Raw genomic sequence first — 22,283 nt, 5'->3', positions numbered from 1 at the left:
TTGAAGTTCTTGATAACCTCCCATTTAAAATAGGCACTTCTATCAGGTGAGATATAAAGATATTTTTCTACAAGCTGTTTAATTAAAATGAGCTTTAAAATACTTCATCATACTATAACCCTTCAAAACAAAAATGATCGTTTTCTGAAATCTGTAGAATATGTTTCTTAAATGTCACTTTCAATGACTGATTCTAAAGCTAAGTAGTAAGACAATGGTTTCCCTAGCAGCTGAAATGTGATTTCATCAAATAAAAGATGAAATAACCCTTGTGGTTAATTGAGCTTTCTCTCGATTTAGGAAGAAAAAGGCAAAGTTCTATCTATGACTGACTCAAGGGTATTAAGAAGTTCTCCTAAATCGTGTCAGCGACAAGGCAAACAGAGGCCTGGAATCCCAAGGACAGAAGGAACTTTAAAAGTCCCCCTATTCCTCAGGACCTGGTTGTCCACTGTCACGTTATCCCTGTGAGGTCTTCTACCCAAAGGTTCACTATCTCTCCTCACATAAATTCCTTTCCCAGCAACCACAAGGATACCCATTCCATTTTTGCTAAAAGTTTTTTCTTTATATAATTCCAAATCTCTTCATCAAGATTTACTGATGGAATAACACTTTTCATTGCTGCCAACATTTCTTAGGCCTTGCCTGTCCCTTTGGCCCATGCCGTTCTTCACAAGGCCTCTTTTCTGCCAGCCTTCAAGCCCTAGAATACACAAACCTCTCTCCTTGAATCTTCCCTTACTATCCATCCCACAAGGATATTTTTTCCTCTCCATTCTTATCATAAAATTCATGGTCGGCGTCAGTTCATTCATTCATCCATTTGCCCAGTATTTATTGATTGTTTCCTGTAGGCCAGGTACAGTTCTAGTTAGAGGGGGTACAGGAGGCTATAAGACAGGCAACCACTGTGCTCATTGAATTTCTGTTCTACTAGGTGAGATCTACAATGAAGAACACTGAATTTCATATATGATAAGACCTATGAAATGAATTAAACATGATGTGATGTTTTTCATGGGCACAAGTCTCTTACTCTCCAACCCCTCTTTTATTGTAAACTCACTGAAGCAAGTTTCACTGATCCATCTTCATAAGCATGTGATACTACTCACTTATCATTTAATCATTTGGGATTTATGAATAGGATTAGTTGATAATTTCATATTACAGTTGCTATTGCTTAGAAGGACACATGTTACAACGTGTGGAATGTCACACATTTTACATTTGTTACACTTAACAAACGTCAAAGTGTTGGCAGGTTCCCTAGCACACTGTGAGCACTGAAGCTGTCATGGGAATATTTAAACTGGTCTTATTTTCAACTTTCTATCCTTAACTTTCTTTGAAATCAAGAGAGGTTTTGCTATCCCTTAATCTTCCCCTAACCTCTGTGGACTCTACCACCCCAAAGCCATCAGACTCCCGTCTCTCCTTTAGAACAATCTGAAAGGTGAAGCCACCTACTTACACTTAAATGTACTCCTAGTTCTGTATTGATTCTTGTGGTAGATTTAAAGAAGTGGGAGATCCCAGTTAATGTAGGCACTATATGATTCATATACAGTGCCTAAAAAAGATACATGCTGACTCAAATTAAGGTGAAAAAATGTTCTATTTACCAGCACAAAATTCTTTCCTTTAATTATCATATGGCTGCTGACCCTGCCCAGCCTAGTGAATGTAGTTTGCTTTCAAATCCTGGGTGTGTGTATGTGTGTGTGTATGTGTGTATGTGTGTGCACATGGACGTTACTGATTTCTGATTGTACCAGCTCCAGAATTAATGTTTGACAACATCAAAATTCATTGTATAGAAAAAGATCATGGTTCAAAGGAGTCAGGCATGACCTCTTCAAACATCTTACACCTACAAAGCAAGAAGTAATTATAACTACCTTAAAGAGTTGTTTTGAATATGGGAAAATATGAAGAACCAATTTAGAAGAAACCCCCAAGTAGATAGTAGGTGCTGAGTAAATGCCAGTTTCCTTGCACATTCTGTTGTTTAAATAACCAAATTAGTCATTCAACTAGTCACTCAGACTTTAGTTAACAATTAGCTAAAGAGTAACAATGAAGACTTTTTTTTCTAAAAAGAGCAAGTCCAGTAGGACTGGTTTTATGCATGGATGGAATAGGAACTTGCCATTCCATTAAAATTTATTCTCCAAAAATTTCCTTGTTAAAGGCCTGGAATGTTTACCATTAGAAATTAATCCCAGTCGGTTGTGATTGTTATTTATTATACCTATTATTAAAATATAAATACCTCAAATAAGTCCATTGTTGTGTTAGCCACCCAGCATAAAGGAGTTTCTTTGATATTAATGAAACAGTAAATAAGCCCTAAACAGGGGTTAAAAAAATCTGGTAACATAGCCACCACCCCGCTTCCACCTGGTTTGGTTTCACAGTGTTGACCAGATAGTATTTTTTTTTAACTTTGAATTAACATCAACATTTAAAATGAGACCTTTCATATAATTTTAAATTTCTCTTTACAAAGGAGAAAAGTTGGTCACATTGGGCTCTCTTTCCAGGAACACGCACCCCACTTCCTTAAAGAAGGGCTTTGTATGGATACCTGATCTCCCCAATAAAGTCTTCCGATGGCTCGGTGACCCTTTCTCATGCTTCCAGTGACAGCTGACCAAAAGAGGACACAGAGGGACACTATTATGCTATTATTTTTGTACTTTTGCTCACATTAATTTTTGGAACACCTGTCACTTTCCATCAAGACCTGAAGATTTCTGGGTTTCTATTAACCTTCAGTGATAACTACATTCGAAAGTATCCAGCAGACCCAACTACTACAACAATCTTTTTCAACTCTTAATCACAGTCACAGAATTACTTTTTTCATTTTCTCCAAAGGCATCCTGTTAAACTGTTTCTCGTCCTCAGCCTTAAAGGACACACAGAAAATGTTTCCTCCTAGAAACATTAATTGCAGAATCATAATAATACAGATGTGATCATTTTTTATTCATGCTAGAATTCTAACAACTGAACAAAAGAGAAACACTGTATTTTTTAAAAAAAATAACAGTTAACGTTTATTTAAGTCCTCGACTATGTGCTGAACACTATTCTAAGCATTTTACCAACATCACTCGATAGCATTCTCCCAGCCGCCCCAATGACACCCACTTGACAAATGAGCAGACTGAGGCATGGACAGGTAAAGCAACGTGACTAGAGTACAGGGCCAAGCTGAGATTTGCACCTTGCCACTCCAACTCCGTGGTATTTCTTACCACTATCTGATACTGCTTCCTCTGTATAGCCCAGTGTATTAGCCTCAAGACTTCAACTTGAGACTTTGGCATCTATTTAAAGTTGGAAAAGAGAGTCGCATCATCTCATCACTTGAGAAACAGAAAGATAGGCCTGTCATTTTGTGTAACTGCAAAGACACTGTTCACACTGAGGTTTGTGTAAATGGTTCCCCCTGTAGCTGTGCAGTGCACTGCTGGCCCAGACACAGGCATTAGCCCTGCTGAAATGATCCCTCACACAAAACGGTGTTACTCCTCATTCCTTTAAAGGATTTTTAGTGAGATAGGCCACCCCAAAGAACAGCTTCTACTGAGGTCTCTCCTGTTAAGAATCAAAGATCATCATTAAGTTTCCACAATTAGTTATTTTCCACAATCTAAAAACTCTTAGGCATTTCCTCAGCGTGAGTTGAAATTCTGTATAGTCATTTCTTCTGCTTCCAGTCATATCAAGCAGTAGTTGAAGACTAATGTTCTCAAAAATGATCTCTAAGGAGCTGGAAGGCAGGTTGCTTACCAGTTTATTTCTCCAACACAGGCGAGGGTGGTAGTGATTTTTCCATGTTGTTGCTGAACTTAGGGGGAAATGATGACTCACCATCCTCTGATAGAACCTACAGTGACCCTGCAGCCTAACTGTGCCCAGTGGTATGTGACTCCCTTTGAGTCAGGAGAGTCACTCATGCCTCGTTACAGAAGAGCAAGAATTCCTCGGTATTACTGAAGCCATGTTATTTCCATTACAGGACCTATTAGGTAACAACAATAGTGAAGAAAAAGCATTGAATATCCCAGGGTGTTTCGAATACATTCCACTTACCCTTAGAGAACAAAGTTCATTTAAGAGAAAAAATATTGTCCACATCCACTGAAACAATCAAGCAGAATGGGAGTCAGAGAATTAAATTCAGATGCATCTGTTTCTGTTGGAGCTAAAATCTTCTCTTCGTGTTTCCAGCTTCTCCAATTGAGTGAAAACCAACCCCAGTTCAAAGTTCTATCTCTGGGACTGAGTAAAAATAATGGTGGCCCCCAAAGGACTTTCAGCTTCTTCCTCCACTATGAGAAGAATGCTGGAGCCCAGCAACTATCTTAGTTCATAAGTCACTCGTCAGGTGTTTTAAAGGACAATTTAACAACTGATTTTGGTGCAACCAGACAACAGTACATTGTTTTAGTTTGTTCAGTCAAGTGCCCAAAGCCTGGATTCATTATCTCCCAATCACATGTGTTCAGTTCTAAAGAAAACCATAAGAAGATTAATATTTTTCTTCCCAATGAAACTACTATGTCGTCCAGGGTGGCAACCACATCTTGTGCTTTTATTTTCATCTATGATATCTAGTATGAGCTGAATCATGAGTAAGTGCCTGAAGTGAATGCTTGATGCCTTACTTCACCTCACTAGCATAGTAAAGTATAACTCATAATTATCAAAATACTACAGGAAATAGCACATTACCCAGAAATATTAACTATATCTCCTGAATGAATCACTTCTTCCCAGAAATCTTTTTCCACCCAGGCCCCAGCTCCAGGGCTCTGTTGCCATGGCACGTACTATGGTCCTAAGTGTCCAGAGCCTATGAGTTTTTTATGGGCCTATGAAAATATTTGAGAACTGAAAAATAAAGTAATTGACTCCAAAATACAAAAAGAAAACTGTAAAATCATGATTAAAGTTTAATTAAATGTTCAAAGTGTAACATTATGTCAATTTTAATCATTGTGAAATAAATACTCATAAAAATTTTATTAAATTTGAAGAAAAACCTGTGGGCTGAATATTTTTGACTTCACAAGGATTCTCAAAGCATACTGGATGATTGCAGAGAAATCAGGGCCAGTCATTAGTTAAATGAGCTTAAGAGTAGCCAAATAAATTCAAAAGCAAAATTACAAAGATCTTTTCTAGATTATTGTATTATTACAAAAATATTGTATAATGTGGGAAGTGGGTCCATTTTAGTATGTTGGATAGAATGTGTAGTGGGGCCTACAAAGGTGTTAAGCAGCCCTGCCTAATTCACTACCCATTGGCAATAACTTATTTTTTTATTTTATTGATATTTTAAATCACTGCACTTTAATTATAATTTAGAATTACTGTAAGGTAACTCTTAAGAAAAAGATAAACTATATGCAGAGGAGTTTTTGAGTCCTGGGGGTATCTGACTCAAGGAAGAACTGTCGGCCAATGAAGCCTTAGATTTCCCGGGCTTGGCGGATGGAGCTTTTTCGTAGTCTCGGCCATCTTCCCCTGAGAGCGGAGGGAATTTTGGCATTATCTCTGGTAGCCCATTTGCCTTCAACTTGCCATGAGGCAAGTTCTGCCAGTTGTCATCCTCAAGACTCAACTTTTTTGCAAAAATACCAGAAAAAGCACTCTCTTTAAGAACACAGGGAACACAATAAGTAGTTCTGAAAATCATAGTTCTGTGTTGCTTACACATATTTTTTTTTTAGAGTTCACTGCATTTCTGGAATGAACAGGCACTCTTTCTCCCCAGAAGAGCATAGATTGATATGCAAGGTCAGGTTAAATAGTATCTAAGTCTGCTTTCCTGTCCCTTATACAGGAGCTAACTGTTCCAAAAACAAAATTTAACTGTAAATATAACTATATAAATTGTTCTTGAGTAAGGAAGGAAAAATTAGTCTTCATTTTGAGAACCAACACAGTAAAATTGTGTGTTCTTTTTCAAAAGTTACTGTTGAATACCACATTTATGCATACCTGCAGTCTGGTATCTAAATGCTTGAAACAGTTTTAAATTTTAATTTCTAAAATGAAACTAATGATTAATGCCTAATGATTTCAATGCCATGTCCAATAAAAAACAAACAAAAAACAGCTGTGACCAGAGGTGATAAATTTATTTATTCTTTCATCTTTGTCTAAGAATTGCTTAAAGAAGTTTTATTTAAAAACAAACAACAAAAAAAAAAACCTCCTGTGGAGATGCTATTTGTAATGCTATTTCTTTAGTTCCTGAGGTCCTAGTTTTTCCCAAAAGACATATGGCTCTTTTAACAGATAGATTTAAGTCCCGACTGTAGGCCTCCAACATGCTACTTAACCTCCTCTAGATCTCAGCTTCCTCAGCTGTTAGATGGAGGAAATTATAGTACTTAGCTCATGAATTCATTTCAGATACTAAATGAGATGACGTGTGCAGAGCACCTCACCCAGTGGCTGGCATACGGTGAGCACGCACTGAATGGAGATGCGTCCTGTCACTTTCAGATTCCTTCCTCTGGAACCAGAAGGCCTGGGCTCTGGTCTAGTTCTTCCACCCCACCAGCTGAGGATCAGTTCCCTCACCTGATAAGTGGGCACACAAAGTCTTCACGTGGCCGATATAAAAGTAAATGTACTGATATATGCAAAACGCTTATGATGGCTCCGAACGGGTTCTTAGGGAATCAGCCAGAGTGTAGCCTTCCCATCCAGAGACATGGCCACCTTACTCACCGGCAGAACGGTGACTGACTGGCAGGTTTTAGAGGATGCCACAAGCACCTTCCTGTTGCCAAGATGCAGGGAAATTCTTTCTGGAAAAGCCATTCTTTTGAATTGAGCTTCCAAAAAGACCCTATTAGAATTCAAATACACTGTCTGTGTTGAATACCACATTACATGATAGCTTCTCCAGATTTAGGCTGTTTCCTCTAAATTCTTAGGAAAGAATCTTTCCCTTCTCATAACAATTTTACTGGGGTCGGCTCAATGCCTGCCTAAGACTTCTTCCCCTGTATTTCTTGCCCAGTTTTTTTTCTCTTTGAAAGAAAATTTTTATTGTAAGTATATAAGAACTCTGTTTTGGTAAAGGAGATGCCAAAATAGCTTTGAGGGGTAGAGGCTATGAAAGAGAAGACAGGCAAGCCTCAACTTCTGAAATATAACTTCAGCCATGAGGCAAATGCCGCAAAAGGACCCAAGGGAAAAAAGTTGTAAAAGGCTTGACCAAAGAAAACATTTATTCTGTTAAGCAAGCACCCTGTGAGACAAATATTGTGCTAGGTCCTGTGAATGCAAAGATGAATAAACTTCACTCCGTGTTTTCAAGGAACTCCTAACATTATGGGGCCAGGATCCCTTCCCTTAGCTAAATGAGGAGGGGATCACATTGCGGTGTTCATAAGCACCTGGGAGGAATGAGCACCAGAATCTAGAAACCGGCTAGCCCTGAAAAGCAGCAGGACTAGAGGAGTTTACCTTTGAGTTAATTCCTGACAAGAAAAAAAATAAATAAAAGTAAAGGGAAGAAGGATAATGCTTTCGGCAAAACATGTGCAAAGATCTGAAAGTGGTAGTTTGGGATTTCAGATGAGGCAACATCGTTTCCCATTTAATCCCAAAACAGCCCTGGAAGGAAAATAGTTGCATATATTGTTCCATTTTATAGAAGAAGATGTTGACTCTTAGATGAAGTTGTTTTCAAAGATCACACAGTCAAAGCCAGTGCTGGACAGTGGCTCTAGAACACTGATGTCTCTATAATTTCCACTGTGTGCTGCCATACATTATAAATACATTACATACAAGTAAAACATAATAATTATAATAACAATACTCAAAATTCACCCCAAATGTTCACAGATTGGAATGAAGCCAAGAAGACTAAACTTCTAAGTTTGTCTTTGAGTGAGTGAGCTGATTGTGTTAGATCTTGAAGCGTGAGTAGGACATATGCCCTCAGCGAAGGGGGTTAGAACGTGAAACGCTCACCAGGCAAGGGAAACAGCACAGCAGATTTGGGGTAGGGCACATGTGTTTATGTGGCTGCCATTATCAGGTATAAGAAATTAGTCATCAAGGGCAAGGCTGGATGAGATTGCATATTGTCATGAGCTAGACAGCATTCCCAAAAGAAGTCACTCACAATGTCTTTCCACAATGCCAGGTTTATTAGGGTAGACCTCCACCATAAGCCAATGGAGTCACATGCAGGTTACACACAGAGGGGAGCTTACATGACAGAAGCAAGCAGAGCTTGTGTCCGGCACAAAGTCCAGTCACCAGCCGTGTCTGTAGACGGAGGGGTGGGCATTGGTCACAAGCCAGGTGGCGACAGTGGTAACACACATGTGGTAGAGTGGAAGTCCAGCAAGGCTCTGAGGTGGCCTGTGGAACAGCCAAGCTCAGTGTCGAATGGTGGAGCTCTGAGTTCCTGTAGCCCACAATGGGCAGAGGCCCCACTCATAACAGTGTTCCTGTGGAGTCCTTGTCCAAGTGTCCAGATTGTAGTTTTGGAGAGTCCGAGCCCCTCCCAAGGGTGTTCCCATTACCCTGTTACCTCAGTCTTGACATAGCACTTGACATAAATGTCACAGCTGATGGTGACTCCCTATTAGAATGTCAAAAACTCAAAAAATCTTCTCTGCTCTTGCTCTGTACACATCCACATGGTAGACGTTTTTATTTAACACACAGAAAGGCTATAATTAACTCTGTAAGGAATTAGGAAGCTATTGGAGGTTTTTAAGCAGGAAATTTAACATTAATAATTTAACTTCATGTCTTTGAAAGATAACCCAAAGACAATACAAAACCTTGGATGTGTAAGACAGGAGGCAGGAAAACTATTTACAATCTGTTGTGCAAAGGGAGACAGGGGATCATGGGCTAAACTAAGATTAAACACAAAACAACTATTTTTAGTCAAAGCATTATAGTAACATACTTTGAAGTTTTAAACCTGCTTTTCCATATATTCATTAACTTCTGTTTTAAAATTTTTGTTAAATTTGTATTGAATTTAACACTTTTGAAAAACATTTTAAATCATTGTTATATTTTGTTACATTACCTTTTCGTCCCCTTATAACGCCCTCCCCCCAGCAGTCACCCCGCTGTTGTCCATGTCCGCGAGTCCTTTCTGGTGACCCCTCCATCCCTAACCCCGCCACACCAGCTGTCGTCCGCTCTCTATCTATGAGTCTGTCCCCATTTTCCTTGTTAATTCAGCTTGTTCATTAGGTTCCACATATGAGTAAAATAGTATGATATTCGTCTTTTTCTGACTGGCTTATTTCACAAAACTTTTTTTTTAATAGGAGGTATTATTTAGGGAGCCCTAACTATATGCCAAATCTTTTGCCACGTTTTTACATGTCTCATTTAATCCTCACAAAACCCTATTGTATATAATCTTCATTTTATAGCTGAAGAAACTGAGGCCTAGTGAAGTTTAAGTAACTTGATCAAACAACTAGTCATGAGTGGAGTTTGGATCTTCACCCAGTTTGATTCCAAAAGCTACCTTTTAACCCGATCCTGAATACCTTCCCTAATAGGCATTGTCTCAAATAGTAGACCTTTTACATTAAATGAAACTTATTCGTTGTGCGTGGTCAAAGGAAATTGCTTGAGGTTTCTGGACTATTTTACCATTACTTTTAACATGGGGAGGGGGATATTATTAAACAAATGTAAATTAAGTAGAACCGATGAATTTTTGCTTTTTAATAAATCAATTTTGTTAATTGTCAACATTGATTTATTAAATAATTTAATACCTGATGCAATATTAAATTATCATTAAAACACATTCTGTGTGCGTTTATTGCTGATAGATCATTTTTCAAATCCTATTTTAATGAAAACCTCAATTCATCTCACAATATTAGAAGCAGGGCTTTATTTGGCAATGTTATTTTTCTAGTTGTTTTATTATCTTTCAAAAAATCCTTTTATTACATAAATATATAATTAATATAAAATACAAAGGTAATACAAGAGCACTTACAAAATTTTAAATTATATAATTTATTTGATCCATACCATGTTTTATTTGAAATTCAGTATTTTGAACTAGTTCAAATTTCTGAAAGTTAATTGCCAAATACATTTCCTGTCAACATTACTGACAACAACCTAGCAGAAATGTTTATTCTACTTTTAAAAACCTAGTTTTCTGAACCTTTCAATAGACAGTGTACTTTGTTAACACATATTGAAATCTATACATTGTTGGAGGTCTCACCTATCGGTAACTTTCAAAATGATCATTTGTTAGCCAGTATTACCTAAGGAGGCAGTCAAAATTCCATCTGTTGTACAGGTAGCAACCACCTGCCATTACCCATGTTAGGAATATGGCTAAAGACCCCATCACACTTTATGCCTAGCAGACTCAGTATGAGGGGAGACCCAAAAAATGAAATTATCTTCTGGAAGGCAGGCTCCTTGTAGTACAGGCTTCCCCTGCTAGGTGAGTGTTCTAGGAACCCATCTGTATCAGTGTACCAGCTGGCATTGTTGGGAGAGGCTGCATTCAGCTTCAGTGAATTTTTTTTAAGACTCTTTCAGTGCATTTGCCCATTTCACGATAGGTGGTTTGCAAGTGCACCTGCCCACAGCGTGCCGAGTGTTCAGCAGCTGTTGACCAAAAATGACATGACCCACATATCCTATCCTCCCTATTTACCTGATAGCCCCCAGTGAATTTTTTTTGTTTCCCCGGATGAAAAAAGTCCTCAAAGGGTGTTTTTGATCTTGAAGAGGTGAAACAAAAAACTGCAGAAGCACTAAAAGGCATCAAAATCAACGAGTTCACAAACTGTTTTAAGCAGTGGAAAAAAATATCTCGATAGGTATATTGCATCAAATGAAGAGTACTTTGAAGGTGACTGAAGCTTAAACATGTAAGAATAAATATACAATTTTTTATAAATAAATTTTGGAGTGTTTTGGGTTCCCCCTCATATACCTTCATCATAAGGTTTATGAGCCTGAAAATTAAAAACAAGTACAGCGAACTCAGATTGTTTAATCCTGGATATCTGGAAAAGCTAAAATTTGCTGGCTGGATATCTGGAAAAGCTAAAATTTGCTGGCTGTTAATATATTTATCATTACACCTGTAAATCACACACACCATTTTTAATGGCTGTTTATTCATTGCCGCTGTTCCACAGAAGAGGATGGATGGCTTAAAAACAATTCCCAAAAACATAGTAGCAATTTTTAACCTCTCTTTTCTTTCCCCTCTCCCTCCTCTCTTTCTCACAGACACATATCACACATCAGATACATACTCTTTCTGTCACTGATCATGTGACTTTGAACAAATCCCCAGCTTTCTTTATTCATAAAATTAGTGTTAGCATACCTAACTTGCAGGGTTGTTGTGATGAACAAATAAAAAAGAATATATAATGTAATTAGCAGGTGATTATTAAGTAATTATGATTATTGTTATTTTATTTGTGAAAGCGTTATTATTTTTAATTAATTTTTAATGCAGATTCAATCTCTAATCAATGTGGAATGATTTAGTTTTTCCATCTCTTTTGTTAGTTGTGGTTTTTAAGAGGTTTGTCCATATTGCTTAAATTTTCAAATTGGCATAAAGTTGTTCACAATATATTTTCATTGTTTTTCAATGTCTATAGGAACCGACAATTTCTGTTTCTCTAATTAGTTCTTAATCAGTATTGCTTAGTGTTTGTCAATTTATTATTTTTTACAAGGAACCAGCTTTTGGCTTTGATGATTTTTGTTTTTATGTTTTCTATTGCATTGTTTTATACTCTCATCTTTATTTTAATTTTATTCCACAGTTAAATATAACTAGCTGTTACCTTTCTAGTTTTTTGATATTATATCATGTGAGATATTGTCAGTCTTTCTCATTTTCTTTGTTACTGCAGCTTTACTGAAGTATGATTTACAAATAAAATTGTATATATTTAAAGTGTACAATGTGATGATTTGATATACCCATACTTTGTGAAATGATTGCCACAATCAAGTTAATTAATGCATCTAGCACTTTGCAGTTACCATTTGTTTGTGTGCGGCTGAGAATGCTTTCTGATCTACTCTTTTAGCAAAGAGTGAGTACTGCATACAGTACAGAATTAACTGTGGTCACAATTCTGTACATTTGATCCACGGAACTTCTTTTTATAAATAATCTTTATTTTTCAATTATAATCGATAGATATTATTATTAGTTTCAGGTGTACAACATAGCGATTAGACATTTTTATAACTTACAATGTGATCGCAGAACTTATTGTTCTTACTTCTGAAGGGCTGTACACTTAGACCAGCATCTCTCCATTTCCACCACCATCCAGTCCTGAGTACCCTCATTCTACATTGCTTCTGAGTTTGATGTTTTTTTCTTTTCTTTTTTTATTTTATTTTAGAAAGTGAGAAAATACAGTATTGGCTTATTTCACTTAGCATAATGTCCTCCAGGTCCATCTATCCATACGTTGTCACAGATAGCACATTTCCTTCTTTTTCATGGCTGAATAAAATTCCACTATATTGTTATACAACCTCACCTTTCACCCGCGGAAGTACGCGTAGGCTGTTTCCACATTTCGGCTACGATGAATAATGCTGCAGTGAACATGGGAGTGCAGAGATCTATTTGAGATGCTAATTTTGTTTCCTTTGCATATATGCTCAGAAGTAGAATTGCTGGATCATATGGTAGTTTGATTTTTAATTTTTTGAAGAAACTCTATGATGTTTTCATAGTGGTTATACCAATTTACCTTCACACCAATAGTCTTCAAGTGTTCCCTTTTCTCCACATCTGCATCAGCATTTATCTCCTCTTTTTGATACCATCAATGCAAGTGTGAGGTTGTATCTCCTCTTACTTTTGATTTGCATCTCCCTTATAGTTAGTGATGTTAAACACCTTTTCATGTACCTGTAAGCCATTTGTATGTCATCTTTGGAAAAATGTCTATGAGGGTTCTTTTGCTCATTTTTTAATTGTACAATTTGGGTTGTGTTTTTTGTTGTTGTTTGTTTTTTTGCTATTGAGTCGTATGACTTATACTTTGGATATTAACATCTTATCAAATACGTGATTTGAAAATATCTTCTTGCATTTATAGGTTGTCTTTTCATTTTCTCAATATTCTAATTTATAATAAATATATACAGTCTTGTGCCACTTAATGACAGGGATATGTCTTCAGAATTGCATTGCTACGTGATTTTGTCATTATGCTAAAATCACAGAGTGCACTTACACAAACTTAAATGGTATAACCTGCTACACACTCAGGACATATGGTACAGCCTACTGCTCCTAGGTCACAGGCCTGTATAGCATGTTACTGTATAAAACAATACGAGATTCTATGACGCACAAGAGAAAATTGTGCAATCAAAAGACTTGATAAACAGGGGATATGTAAGGCTGCTGCCAACCTATTTTATTTTTTAAAGATTTTATTTATTTATTTTAGAGAGATGAGAGGGAGAAAGAGAGGGAGAGAAACATTGATGTGCAAGAGATACATCGATTGGTTGCCTCTTGCACTCCCCACCTGGGGACCTGGCCCACAACCCAGGCTAGTGCCCTGACTGGGAATCAAACCTGTGACCTTTTAGCTCACAGGCTGCCGCCCAATCCACTGAGCCACACCAGCAGGCAGCGTACTGTTTTATAGCAAACTTTTTTTTATAAGTAGAAAGAGTACCCCCTAAAATAACTTTATAGTATAATCAACACCTAAACCAGTCACATGTCATTTATTATCATTATTGATTACATATTCTACATAATTATATGTGCTATACATTTATACAACTGGCAGGTTTGTTTATACCAGCGTCAGCACAAACACATGAGTAATGAATTGCCCCAGGACCTCACTAAGTGATAGAAATTGTTCAGTTCCATTATAATCTTATGAGACCACGGTCACACATGCAGTCCATCATTGACCTAAAAGTTATTATGTGGCACATAAATGTATTCATTCAATCATCAGTTGACCAGAATAGGTTTCTTATAATTATTTGGTCTTTTTCCACTGGTTCCTGGCTCACAGCTCCTAAAACCCTTGGAATTTCCTGTGATAAGGGCTGTAAATGTATATTTTGTTATGTTAATATGATCACTTTCAGAAAGCCCTTAGGTAACCTAAAGATAAAGAGTTGGTTGCCTGAGGAACCAAACCTGTGATTAGAGGGTTGGAACTCTCCGCCCTCAAACCCCACAGGACCTCTGGGGAGGAAAGAGGGGTTGGAGGTTGAACCCATCCTCAGTGGCCAGTGCTTTAATCAGACACACCTGTGCTGAAGCCTCCATTAAAAACCCAAGAGGATGGGGTTCAGAGAGCTTTATGGTTGGTGAAGATGTGGAAAGTGGGGAAAAGTGACAAGCTAGGAGAGAGCTGAAACACCATGCCCTTTTCCCATACCATGCCCTGTGCATTTTTTCCATCTGGTTGTTACTGAATTATATCCTTTTATAATAAACATAATCTAGGGAACAAATGACTTTCCTAAATTCTCTGAGCACAGCTAGAAATTAATAAACCCAAGGAAGGGGTCATGAAGCACAGGTTAAACAACCTGGCCTTGCAACTAGTATTGAAGAGTGCGGGGGGGGGGGGGGGGGGGCATCTTTTAGGACCCAGAGCTTAAGCCATGGAATCTGACACTATGTCTAGGGTAAGTAGTGTCAGAATTGAGCTGAATTTCAGACACCCTGTTGATGTCCCAGAACTGCTTGTTGGTTTGGGGATGCACCCGGTCCCTCATTTCCCACATTGGGTTAGGTGTAGAACCCAAAATAATTTTGTTGATGATTTTCTTTGTTGTGGAGAAGCTTTTTAGTTTCATACAAATATTTGATGCAATACCTAAATATTAAAATTACAGTATGGTACTGACATAGAAGCAGACAGACCCATAGATCAGTGGAAAAGAATAGAGAGCCCAGGAATATACTCAGGCATATATGTTCAGAAGATCTTCGACAAGGACACCAAGAACAAATAATGGGGAAAGGATAGTCTCTTCAATAAATCGTGTTGGGAAAACTGAATATCCACATGCAAAGAATCAAATTGGACCCCTGCCTTAGACCACTCATAAAAATTAACTTGAAATGGATTAAAGACATTATAAATGGATATAAGCCTTGAAACTGTAAAACTCTTAGGAAAAAAATAGGGAAAACTTCCTTGATCTTAGTTTAGCAATGATTTTTTGGACATAACACCAGAAGAAAAATTAAGCAGAAGGACCACATCAAAATTGTGATGAGTATTATCGTAACCTGATATTTTATAAAAGAAGTAGGAACCTGAGGATCAGAAGGCTTCGAAATATTACTCTGGGCTTTTCCTCAGGAATTAAGGAATTAAATTTGAAGGAGGTTCATGCCTATAGGAAAATCCTTGAGGTGAATTGTATACCTAGCAAGTATAATAAAATAAAAGCCTCAAAATCTGCTTGAAAGTCTCTTCCAGATAAGGAAAATACCAAATTATTCCTCAATAACAAGGAAATGCTACAAAAATTCAAAGTGACTTGTTCTTATTAAAGAACAATATAGAATATTGTTCTTTAATACCAGGAAACTGTAAAAAAAAAACAAAACCCAAAAACCCCTGCAGCTCTATCATCATTTAAACACATTTGAGAGGTCTGAATATGTTATTAGTTTATGACGTGGTTCTCAGAAATCTGCTCATGACTAATTATAGTGTTGCATATCTATTGTAATCTGACAATAAGAAGACTTGAAAGTGGGCAGAGCATTTCAAAATGATAAAGTTATCTTTCAAATGTATGTTATTTAAGTTTGAGTCAGTGAAGAAAAATTTCACACAAGTCATAATATAGCTAGTGTGCCAATATGACAAACTGTGGATGCTGCGACCAAATGAAGTTCAGGAAGTACCATGCCACGTAGTGGTTTGATTCGACAATATACGCAGATGGATGACCCCGATGAACTTACACATCTGTGGTATAGTCCACTGAGATGTTGTAGTGACAATAGTCAAACAGAAGTCTATGCAGTACTACACAAGTCAATACATCCAGAGAATGCTATAAATAATAGCAGCTTCTGGATCAAATGCATGTTCTACTCCATTCTGGGAAACTTTGCAAAGGAATAAAAAATGCATGACAGGTTACAAAACATTATTTCATAAATGTTCATGTGAAAAACAGCCTGCGAATGGAGAAAACAGTGTAATATTGAATAAGTACTATTCATTTTTTTTTAAAATTCTGACACTGCCTTAAATATCAGGGATAGAAGCAGAATTTTTAAAATGTAAATCTCTATGGCCTGATAATATTGTGCATCTTTCCTTCTCTGTGATGGCAACCTTGCTGTACTGATCCAAAAAGCTTTGAGTATTCTGGTTAGTTGCATACACTTTCAGCTTCCCCACTTAAACTTACAGTCTTTGGGGACAAAGTGATATTTTAGTTATTATTTAGTGAGCATTTTAGTCATACTATGTTCAGGAGATACGCAGTAGGTGGGCTAGGGCTTTCAGAGGTAGACTGTTGGAATACATGGAACCCTGAGCAAGTCCGGAACAGCGCTCCGGGCAGCACTAACCCCTTCAGTGTCTGTGACACCGAAGGGGGTGACAGTGAGCTAAGTAATCTCACTGGGACAGAGCCTTCGGGGGATGGTACAACACAGGACTGATTATTTCAGGAGAGTGTAACACATGCTATTCAACCATTACATTCTGTGATCGTTGTTTTTTTTCTTTTTTTTTTTTTCCCTTCCTGAAATAACAACCGGAAGATCTTTGATAGACCTTACGTGGAAGAGAACAGTGCTTCAACTAAATAATAGTAATTGCTTACTTTTACTCAGTTTGGTTTTTTCTTCCTTTTCCCACATTAAGAATCCAAGGAGAAAAACAGATCGACGTCCTCCCATGAGCCCTCTCCCCTCAAAAATGAGTAGTATCGCAAACCTTTTTTTGAATTCCTAAAAACACGTGGTTCGTTAACCTGCCTTAAAGTGCCGTCAATACTCTAAATTTGCACCAGAGCTAAGAATACATGAATGTCCCTGAGCAATCATAGGAACACTGAAAAGTTTAAGGAGATGACTCTATGGAAACCAGTTGACTGGCACTTACCTTCAGAGGCCTGGGAGTCACTGAGAGGAGACTAAATCACGAATGCACCTCGAAGGCTACCAGGGGAGGAGCTGAAGGGCTTGTTGCAGTAAGCAGTCAGAGCCTCTGGCAGGATGCCTTACTACATCAATTTTCCAAGTCCTTTGGGTGGGTCACAATTGCACTCCAACATCCTGCCCGCAAATGCTAAATAAATACGAAGTTCGTGTCAGACTAGAGAACTAATGTACTAGTATCATTTAAGGAATCACAATGCTTAAATTATTTTTGCTTGATAATTCACATCCAGAATAACTGACATTGGCACATTTCCCTCTGTGCACACATTCAGACGGGTAGCCAGGGCGGTCAAATGTTCCTTCTCTTGGGAGCAATTCCAATCAGCTTAGAGTATATCTACTGTAATAGAACAGTTTTTAGTCCAGATGTAGGACGTGGGGCAGGGATTGGTCTTCACAATAAAAGATGTTAAGATGATATGGCATGAGCTTCTCCCTCACTGAAGAGCTGTCACGAGTTAGCAAACCCAGAGTCTCAGTATATAGAAATCAATGAAATTTGCATATGATTTTCAAAAAGAAATAAGATTTAGACAATATTATGCATGGGAACGGCCTCAGTACAAGTAGCCACTTGCCTACCAATAATACATTAGGTTTTTCAGTTTAAACATTCTGGTACAACCTGATGCAATAATGTCTGCTACCCTCTATTGAATTTTTAAGAAGCAGTTTGCATCTCTACAACCAGCCCCAAGGCATGGTATTTCCTAAAATATGCTTCAAATGATCAGGTGCTAAATTCTCAAAGTTCTCTCAACTATGCTCTGATAAGAAGTTTTATTTTTTCTGTGCAGGATTTTGAGAAAAATGACTTTTTTTTTTTTTTTTGGAATTGGGTGGTTAACAATTCAATGGCATAGGGGTGTGTCCCTTACAAAGGTGGTTAGGGACTCCTCTGAATAACACAGACACCTCATCTCCCAGAGGAGGAAATGGTTTTATAAGTTTTGAGCGGTCTGCCTGGCTGATTTGCAGTCCCGGTCTGCCCCTTAGCTTTGTAAATTTCAGCAATTGAGGAGAAGGCGGGGCTGGACGCCCTGGTTGTTTTTTTTTTTTTTTTTTTCCTCTCTCACTTCCCTGCGGTGTTTTGAACTGCCTTCCTACAGACGTCATAGGGTCCTTGAAGAATAGTTTCTTCCTGGCGAGATTGAATGATAGTTCCATTCACAAAGGCACGGAGTCAGATTCTAAGCAGGGGACGCGACATTCACAGGTAAAGCGGTGGGCCCAGCGAAGTGAAGAGCTTTGATCCCTCGCTGACTTCTTGACTCCCCAGAGAAGAGTGTTTTCCTGTGGTCGCCCTGAAATGGAACTTCCCTGACAGCTCCCCGGTGTTACAGTCCTTCGCGGTTTTTTTCTTTCCCTTTCACACTACCTGAGTCCTTTTAGAGTGCTGGAAAACTTTAAACCTGTTATTATGGATTTGCAAGAAAGACAAGATCAAGTGGCTCTTTTCACTGTGTTGGTTTCCCTTGTGACCAGATGAAGAATAGATTCAAAATTCAGTTCCTCCCTTGGCAATGCAAACAGAAAAAAAAAAAAAAAAACTGTCACTTCCGAACAGCCTGGTGTTGGAGTAAATTCAGTATGAAAGAGGAAAGGACTCCTGTGTCTTAGAAGCGTCCCTATGTCCTGGGCTGGGGGCAGCAGTTGGACTCCGGGATCTTTGGATTTCTGCAAGCAGCCCTTCTTGGAAATGGAATATATTTAAAACCGTCTTTGTGGACAGACAGCTGAACTGTATTAATCAGAAGACTTTTCTCCTTTCTTTTTCTTTTCTTTCTTTTTTTTTTTTTCTTTTTCCCAAAATGAGTATTATTATGAAGCCAAGGTCCCGGTCTACAAGTTCCCTGAGGACTACAGAGGCAGTTTGGTAACGTGCTTTTCTCTCTTGTTTCTCTTGTCTTGCCTTTTAAGATTGACGTAATACTTAAGTATTTAGTAATTGCTGACGAGGTTCCAGAGTTAGCTTTGATGTTAAGGCTTTGTGAGAAAGAGCACAGTATTGGTGACAATTTCACTCTCTATTTTGTGTCCAACTTGTCAGCTCTGAAAACTGGCGTAGTCACATTTTTTAACTCCATGTGGACTATAGCAATTTATCTGGTGATAATTTTTAAAGGAAGAAAGAAGCTTCTCAAATATGTTGGGAGTTTAAAAAATGAAAAGTTGCCATTTTCACTGTCCGATTTGGTTGCCTATTTTTTCATCTTTCTCACAAGCAGATTGGTAGTTGGCAGTCTTTGCCATTGCCTTCAGAAGTAATTCCTTGGCTTTTTAGCACAGCCGTGTGAGAGAAATTAATAATGTTATATATCTTAATGATATGAACAGCTTGAATTTAACTGGGTGACTAAATATATATCAAATTGCTAATCATTCAGTCATCTCCTATGTTTCATTTTATTAATAATGTTTTCTGCTCTGTTTTTTTATAATTTTAGTGTCTTTACCTTAATGAAAAGTATGTTCATTTCAACTTATTCTAACATTTTATTGTACTGTTCTTCTATATTGATTTGATATGTTTATAAGCATATGGGCCTTAAGGAATGTTTTTCCAGTAAAGTAACTTTTGTGTCTAAAATAGCTATCTACAGAATACGTTTATGGGTATTTCAGAGGGTAATCATATTTTATCTTAGTGGTTGTAAATAACTAAGATTACCTCTTTGAAATGGAAGTAATCATGCTTCAGATGGGGGAAACACAAGCAGTGGCTGAGGGCAGGTGCTTGGGGATACGATGGAAGCAGAAGCAGACAGGTAAAATGTATTATGTATTTCATGAGCAGGCAACACATGTATAAATACTCAAATTATTTCATAAGGAATTTAGCACATGCTTATATGACTAATGTACTAGTGTTTTACAGTAGACTAGAATCAATTGTCCCTTCAGTAGTATTTCTGTGAGTTTTAATAAATTATAGATATAGATTTTATCTCATATCACTTGTGATTCCTTATAAAAGAATGCCTGCAAAAACTTCCTCCTCGAGTTTATTTAAAGAAAGGTATGCATCAACAAATAAATGTGTGGTTCTTTTATGCCAAATAATAAATATAGGGAAATGCTTAGAATTCTTACATTAATTACCATATAATATAACTCTCAGACTAACAAAAATGGGTAATCAAAATTTATAAAAGAAGTGATTTTAGTTCACTGGTAATTTCTATCCCACCTGTGTGAAAACAGGATCTGATACTTGACTAAATAGAATTTAACCAACCTATCTTCCGTTTTGCCTAAACTGCCAGGGGACTTACAAATTCAGGGATTAATTGGCAACAATTAGTTCACTTCAGGAGACTAGTTAACATTAACATCTTCTGCTTCTCTGAGATTGCCGTACTCCACTTTTACGCACAGCTATTGTATTTTATTATCCTGAATTGTGTAGGCACAATTCAAAATATATTTTTAAAAATTTTGATTTGTGAATGTGTCTATCATTACATTTAATTTGAAATATATTACATTGTTTTGGGGTCAGAATGTTTGTTATGTAAGAAATAAATGTCTCTCTGTATGCTAATGATTCCTAGATTTAACTGTATACTACGGAAACCTCTTCCATTATTAATCTTACATGTGACTTATTAATAATGTAATGGATTGATTATATCACTGCTGTCTCCAAATCATTTCGCCTGAGGTTATTGTTGCTGTAATTACAGTTTCACCATATCATTATCTCTTTTATCATTCAAATACTGTACGTACATTTATTTATTTATATTTACATATAGTAAAGCCTATCTAGATTATAGATTAGGAATCTAGGGGAAATATATGTGCATGTATGAATCCCCCCAGATTACATGATGAAAAATCTTAAATATTCATTAGGTGGCCCATAACGAATGCCTGACAGCAGAAAAAATAAATTCCAGTTTTCTTGACCAAAATTCTCTTCTATTTTTTGGAAAAAAAGAGATGCTGCTGTCTAAAATGTAACTGTGGGGTTTTATAAAGCAAATTTTGAAATATTACTAAATATAAAAATTTTACTTACGTCTATTGATGCAGGGAAAAAGTCTGTAAGCCTTTATTTCAATCAAGTGGCCAGTTACCTTTTAGGGTATAAATAGCAGAAGTGGACATAGGAGAGACTTTCTTACTGTCATTGTACTTTTCTACTGTAAATATGGCAAATAAGCTTGACTTTACTGAGTTAATGTTCTGAATAACAGTGCTGCTCAGATCAAAAAGTGCTTATTTTGTTTTGTCCTAATAACTCTCCTCCTAAGGGTGTAAAAATTCAGCCTGGCTGAGAATTCTTATTTTGGCCTCATGATGACAGTGAAAAGCATTGATTATACTAAAACTACCAGTTTTATAACTGACAATAAAAAAGATGTCACAGCATTAATATTTGATGAAAACATTGCTCATAATCCCCACTATTCCATCTTCAACGATTTTCACTTTTTTACTTAACTTACATATCTCAAGCAATTGTAAATACTGTAATAATACTTCTAGCTTTGTTTTGTTTTTTTTTTTTTTTTGGAGTGTCTTTTATGAATGAGAACTCTGAGGAGCATTTTACATACAACATCTTATTTAGTTTTATGACAATGTTGAAGAAGTTGTTAATCCACATTTAAAGATGAGAAAATGAGCCTGAAAGATGAAATAACTTGAGCAAGGCCACCTCACTGCCACAAAAGCCTGGGATTAGAACCCAAGTCTGTCTGCTCTGAAGACAGGGCTCTTTAGTTCAGCAAGCTGCCTCGCTCTACTGTCTGTACAGTTAGGGTTTTAATCACTATAAACCTGTCCATTTTGTGACTGTATCTGAATACATTAAAACATTTGGTTAGATACTGGGTGATTGAAGAAATAAACTGAAAGTTGTTATTTTAGAGGTATGATTGCCTATGAAGTTAAGGGCTGATGTTAGATGTTGGAAATGGCTGTTTGAAAGACTCTTGTAGTCTTAGCCCTAGGCCAGCATGTTCTCTACTGGTAGCAAATAAGGTCATCTGTTCCTGTATAGAGAAATAAAGAGCAAAAGGTCAACGTCTCC

The 22,283-nt window shown here is 37.2% G+C and overlaps 1 protein-coding gene across 5 annotated transcripts in view; it reads left to right on the top strand.

Moving 5' to 3' along the window:
* PDE4D (phosphodiesterase 4D) overlaps window positions 1-22,283 on the top strand; it is a 670,126-nt gene that overhangs the window by 391,298 nt on the left and 256,545 nt on the right. Inside the window, exon 1 of one of the 5 annotated variants that reach the window (XM_054578378.1) lies at window positions 18,832-19,118. The exons of the other annotated variants lie outside the window; for them this stretch is intronic. Within the exon in view, the coding sequence (XP_054434353.1) occupies window positions 19,054-19,118 (65 nt within the window). The 5' untranslated portion in view covers window positions 18,832-19,053. Of the gene's footprint in view, window positions 1-18,831; window positions 19,119-22,283 lie in introns of those variants that run through there. 5 annotated transcript variants of the gene reach the window in all.

Source organism: Pteronotus mesoamericanus, unplaced genomic scaffold (genome assembly GCF_021234165.1).
Source record: "Pteronotus mesoamericanus isolate MK-2021 breed Mesoamerican mustached bat unplaced genomic scaffold, CSHL_Meso_final contig_50, whole genome shotgun sequence".
Taxonomy (NCBI): Eukaryota; Metazoa; Chordata; class Mammalia; order Chiroptera; family Mormoopidae; genus Pteronotus; species Pteronotus mesoamericanus.
This window is presented reverse-complemented; position numbering and strand designations above follow the sequence as displayed.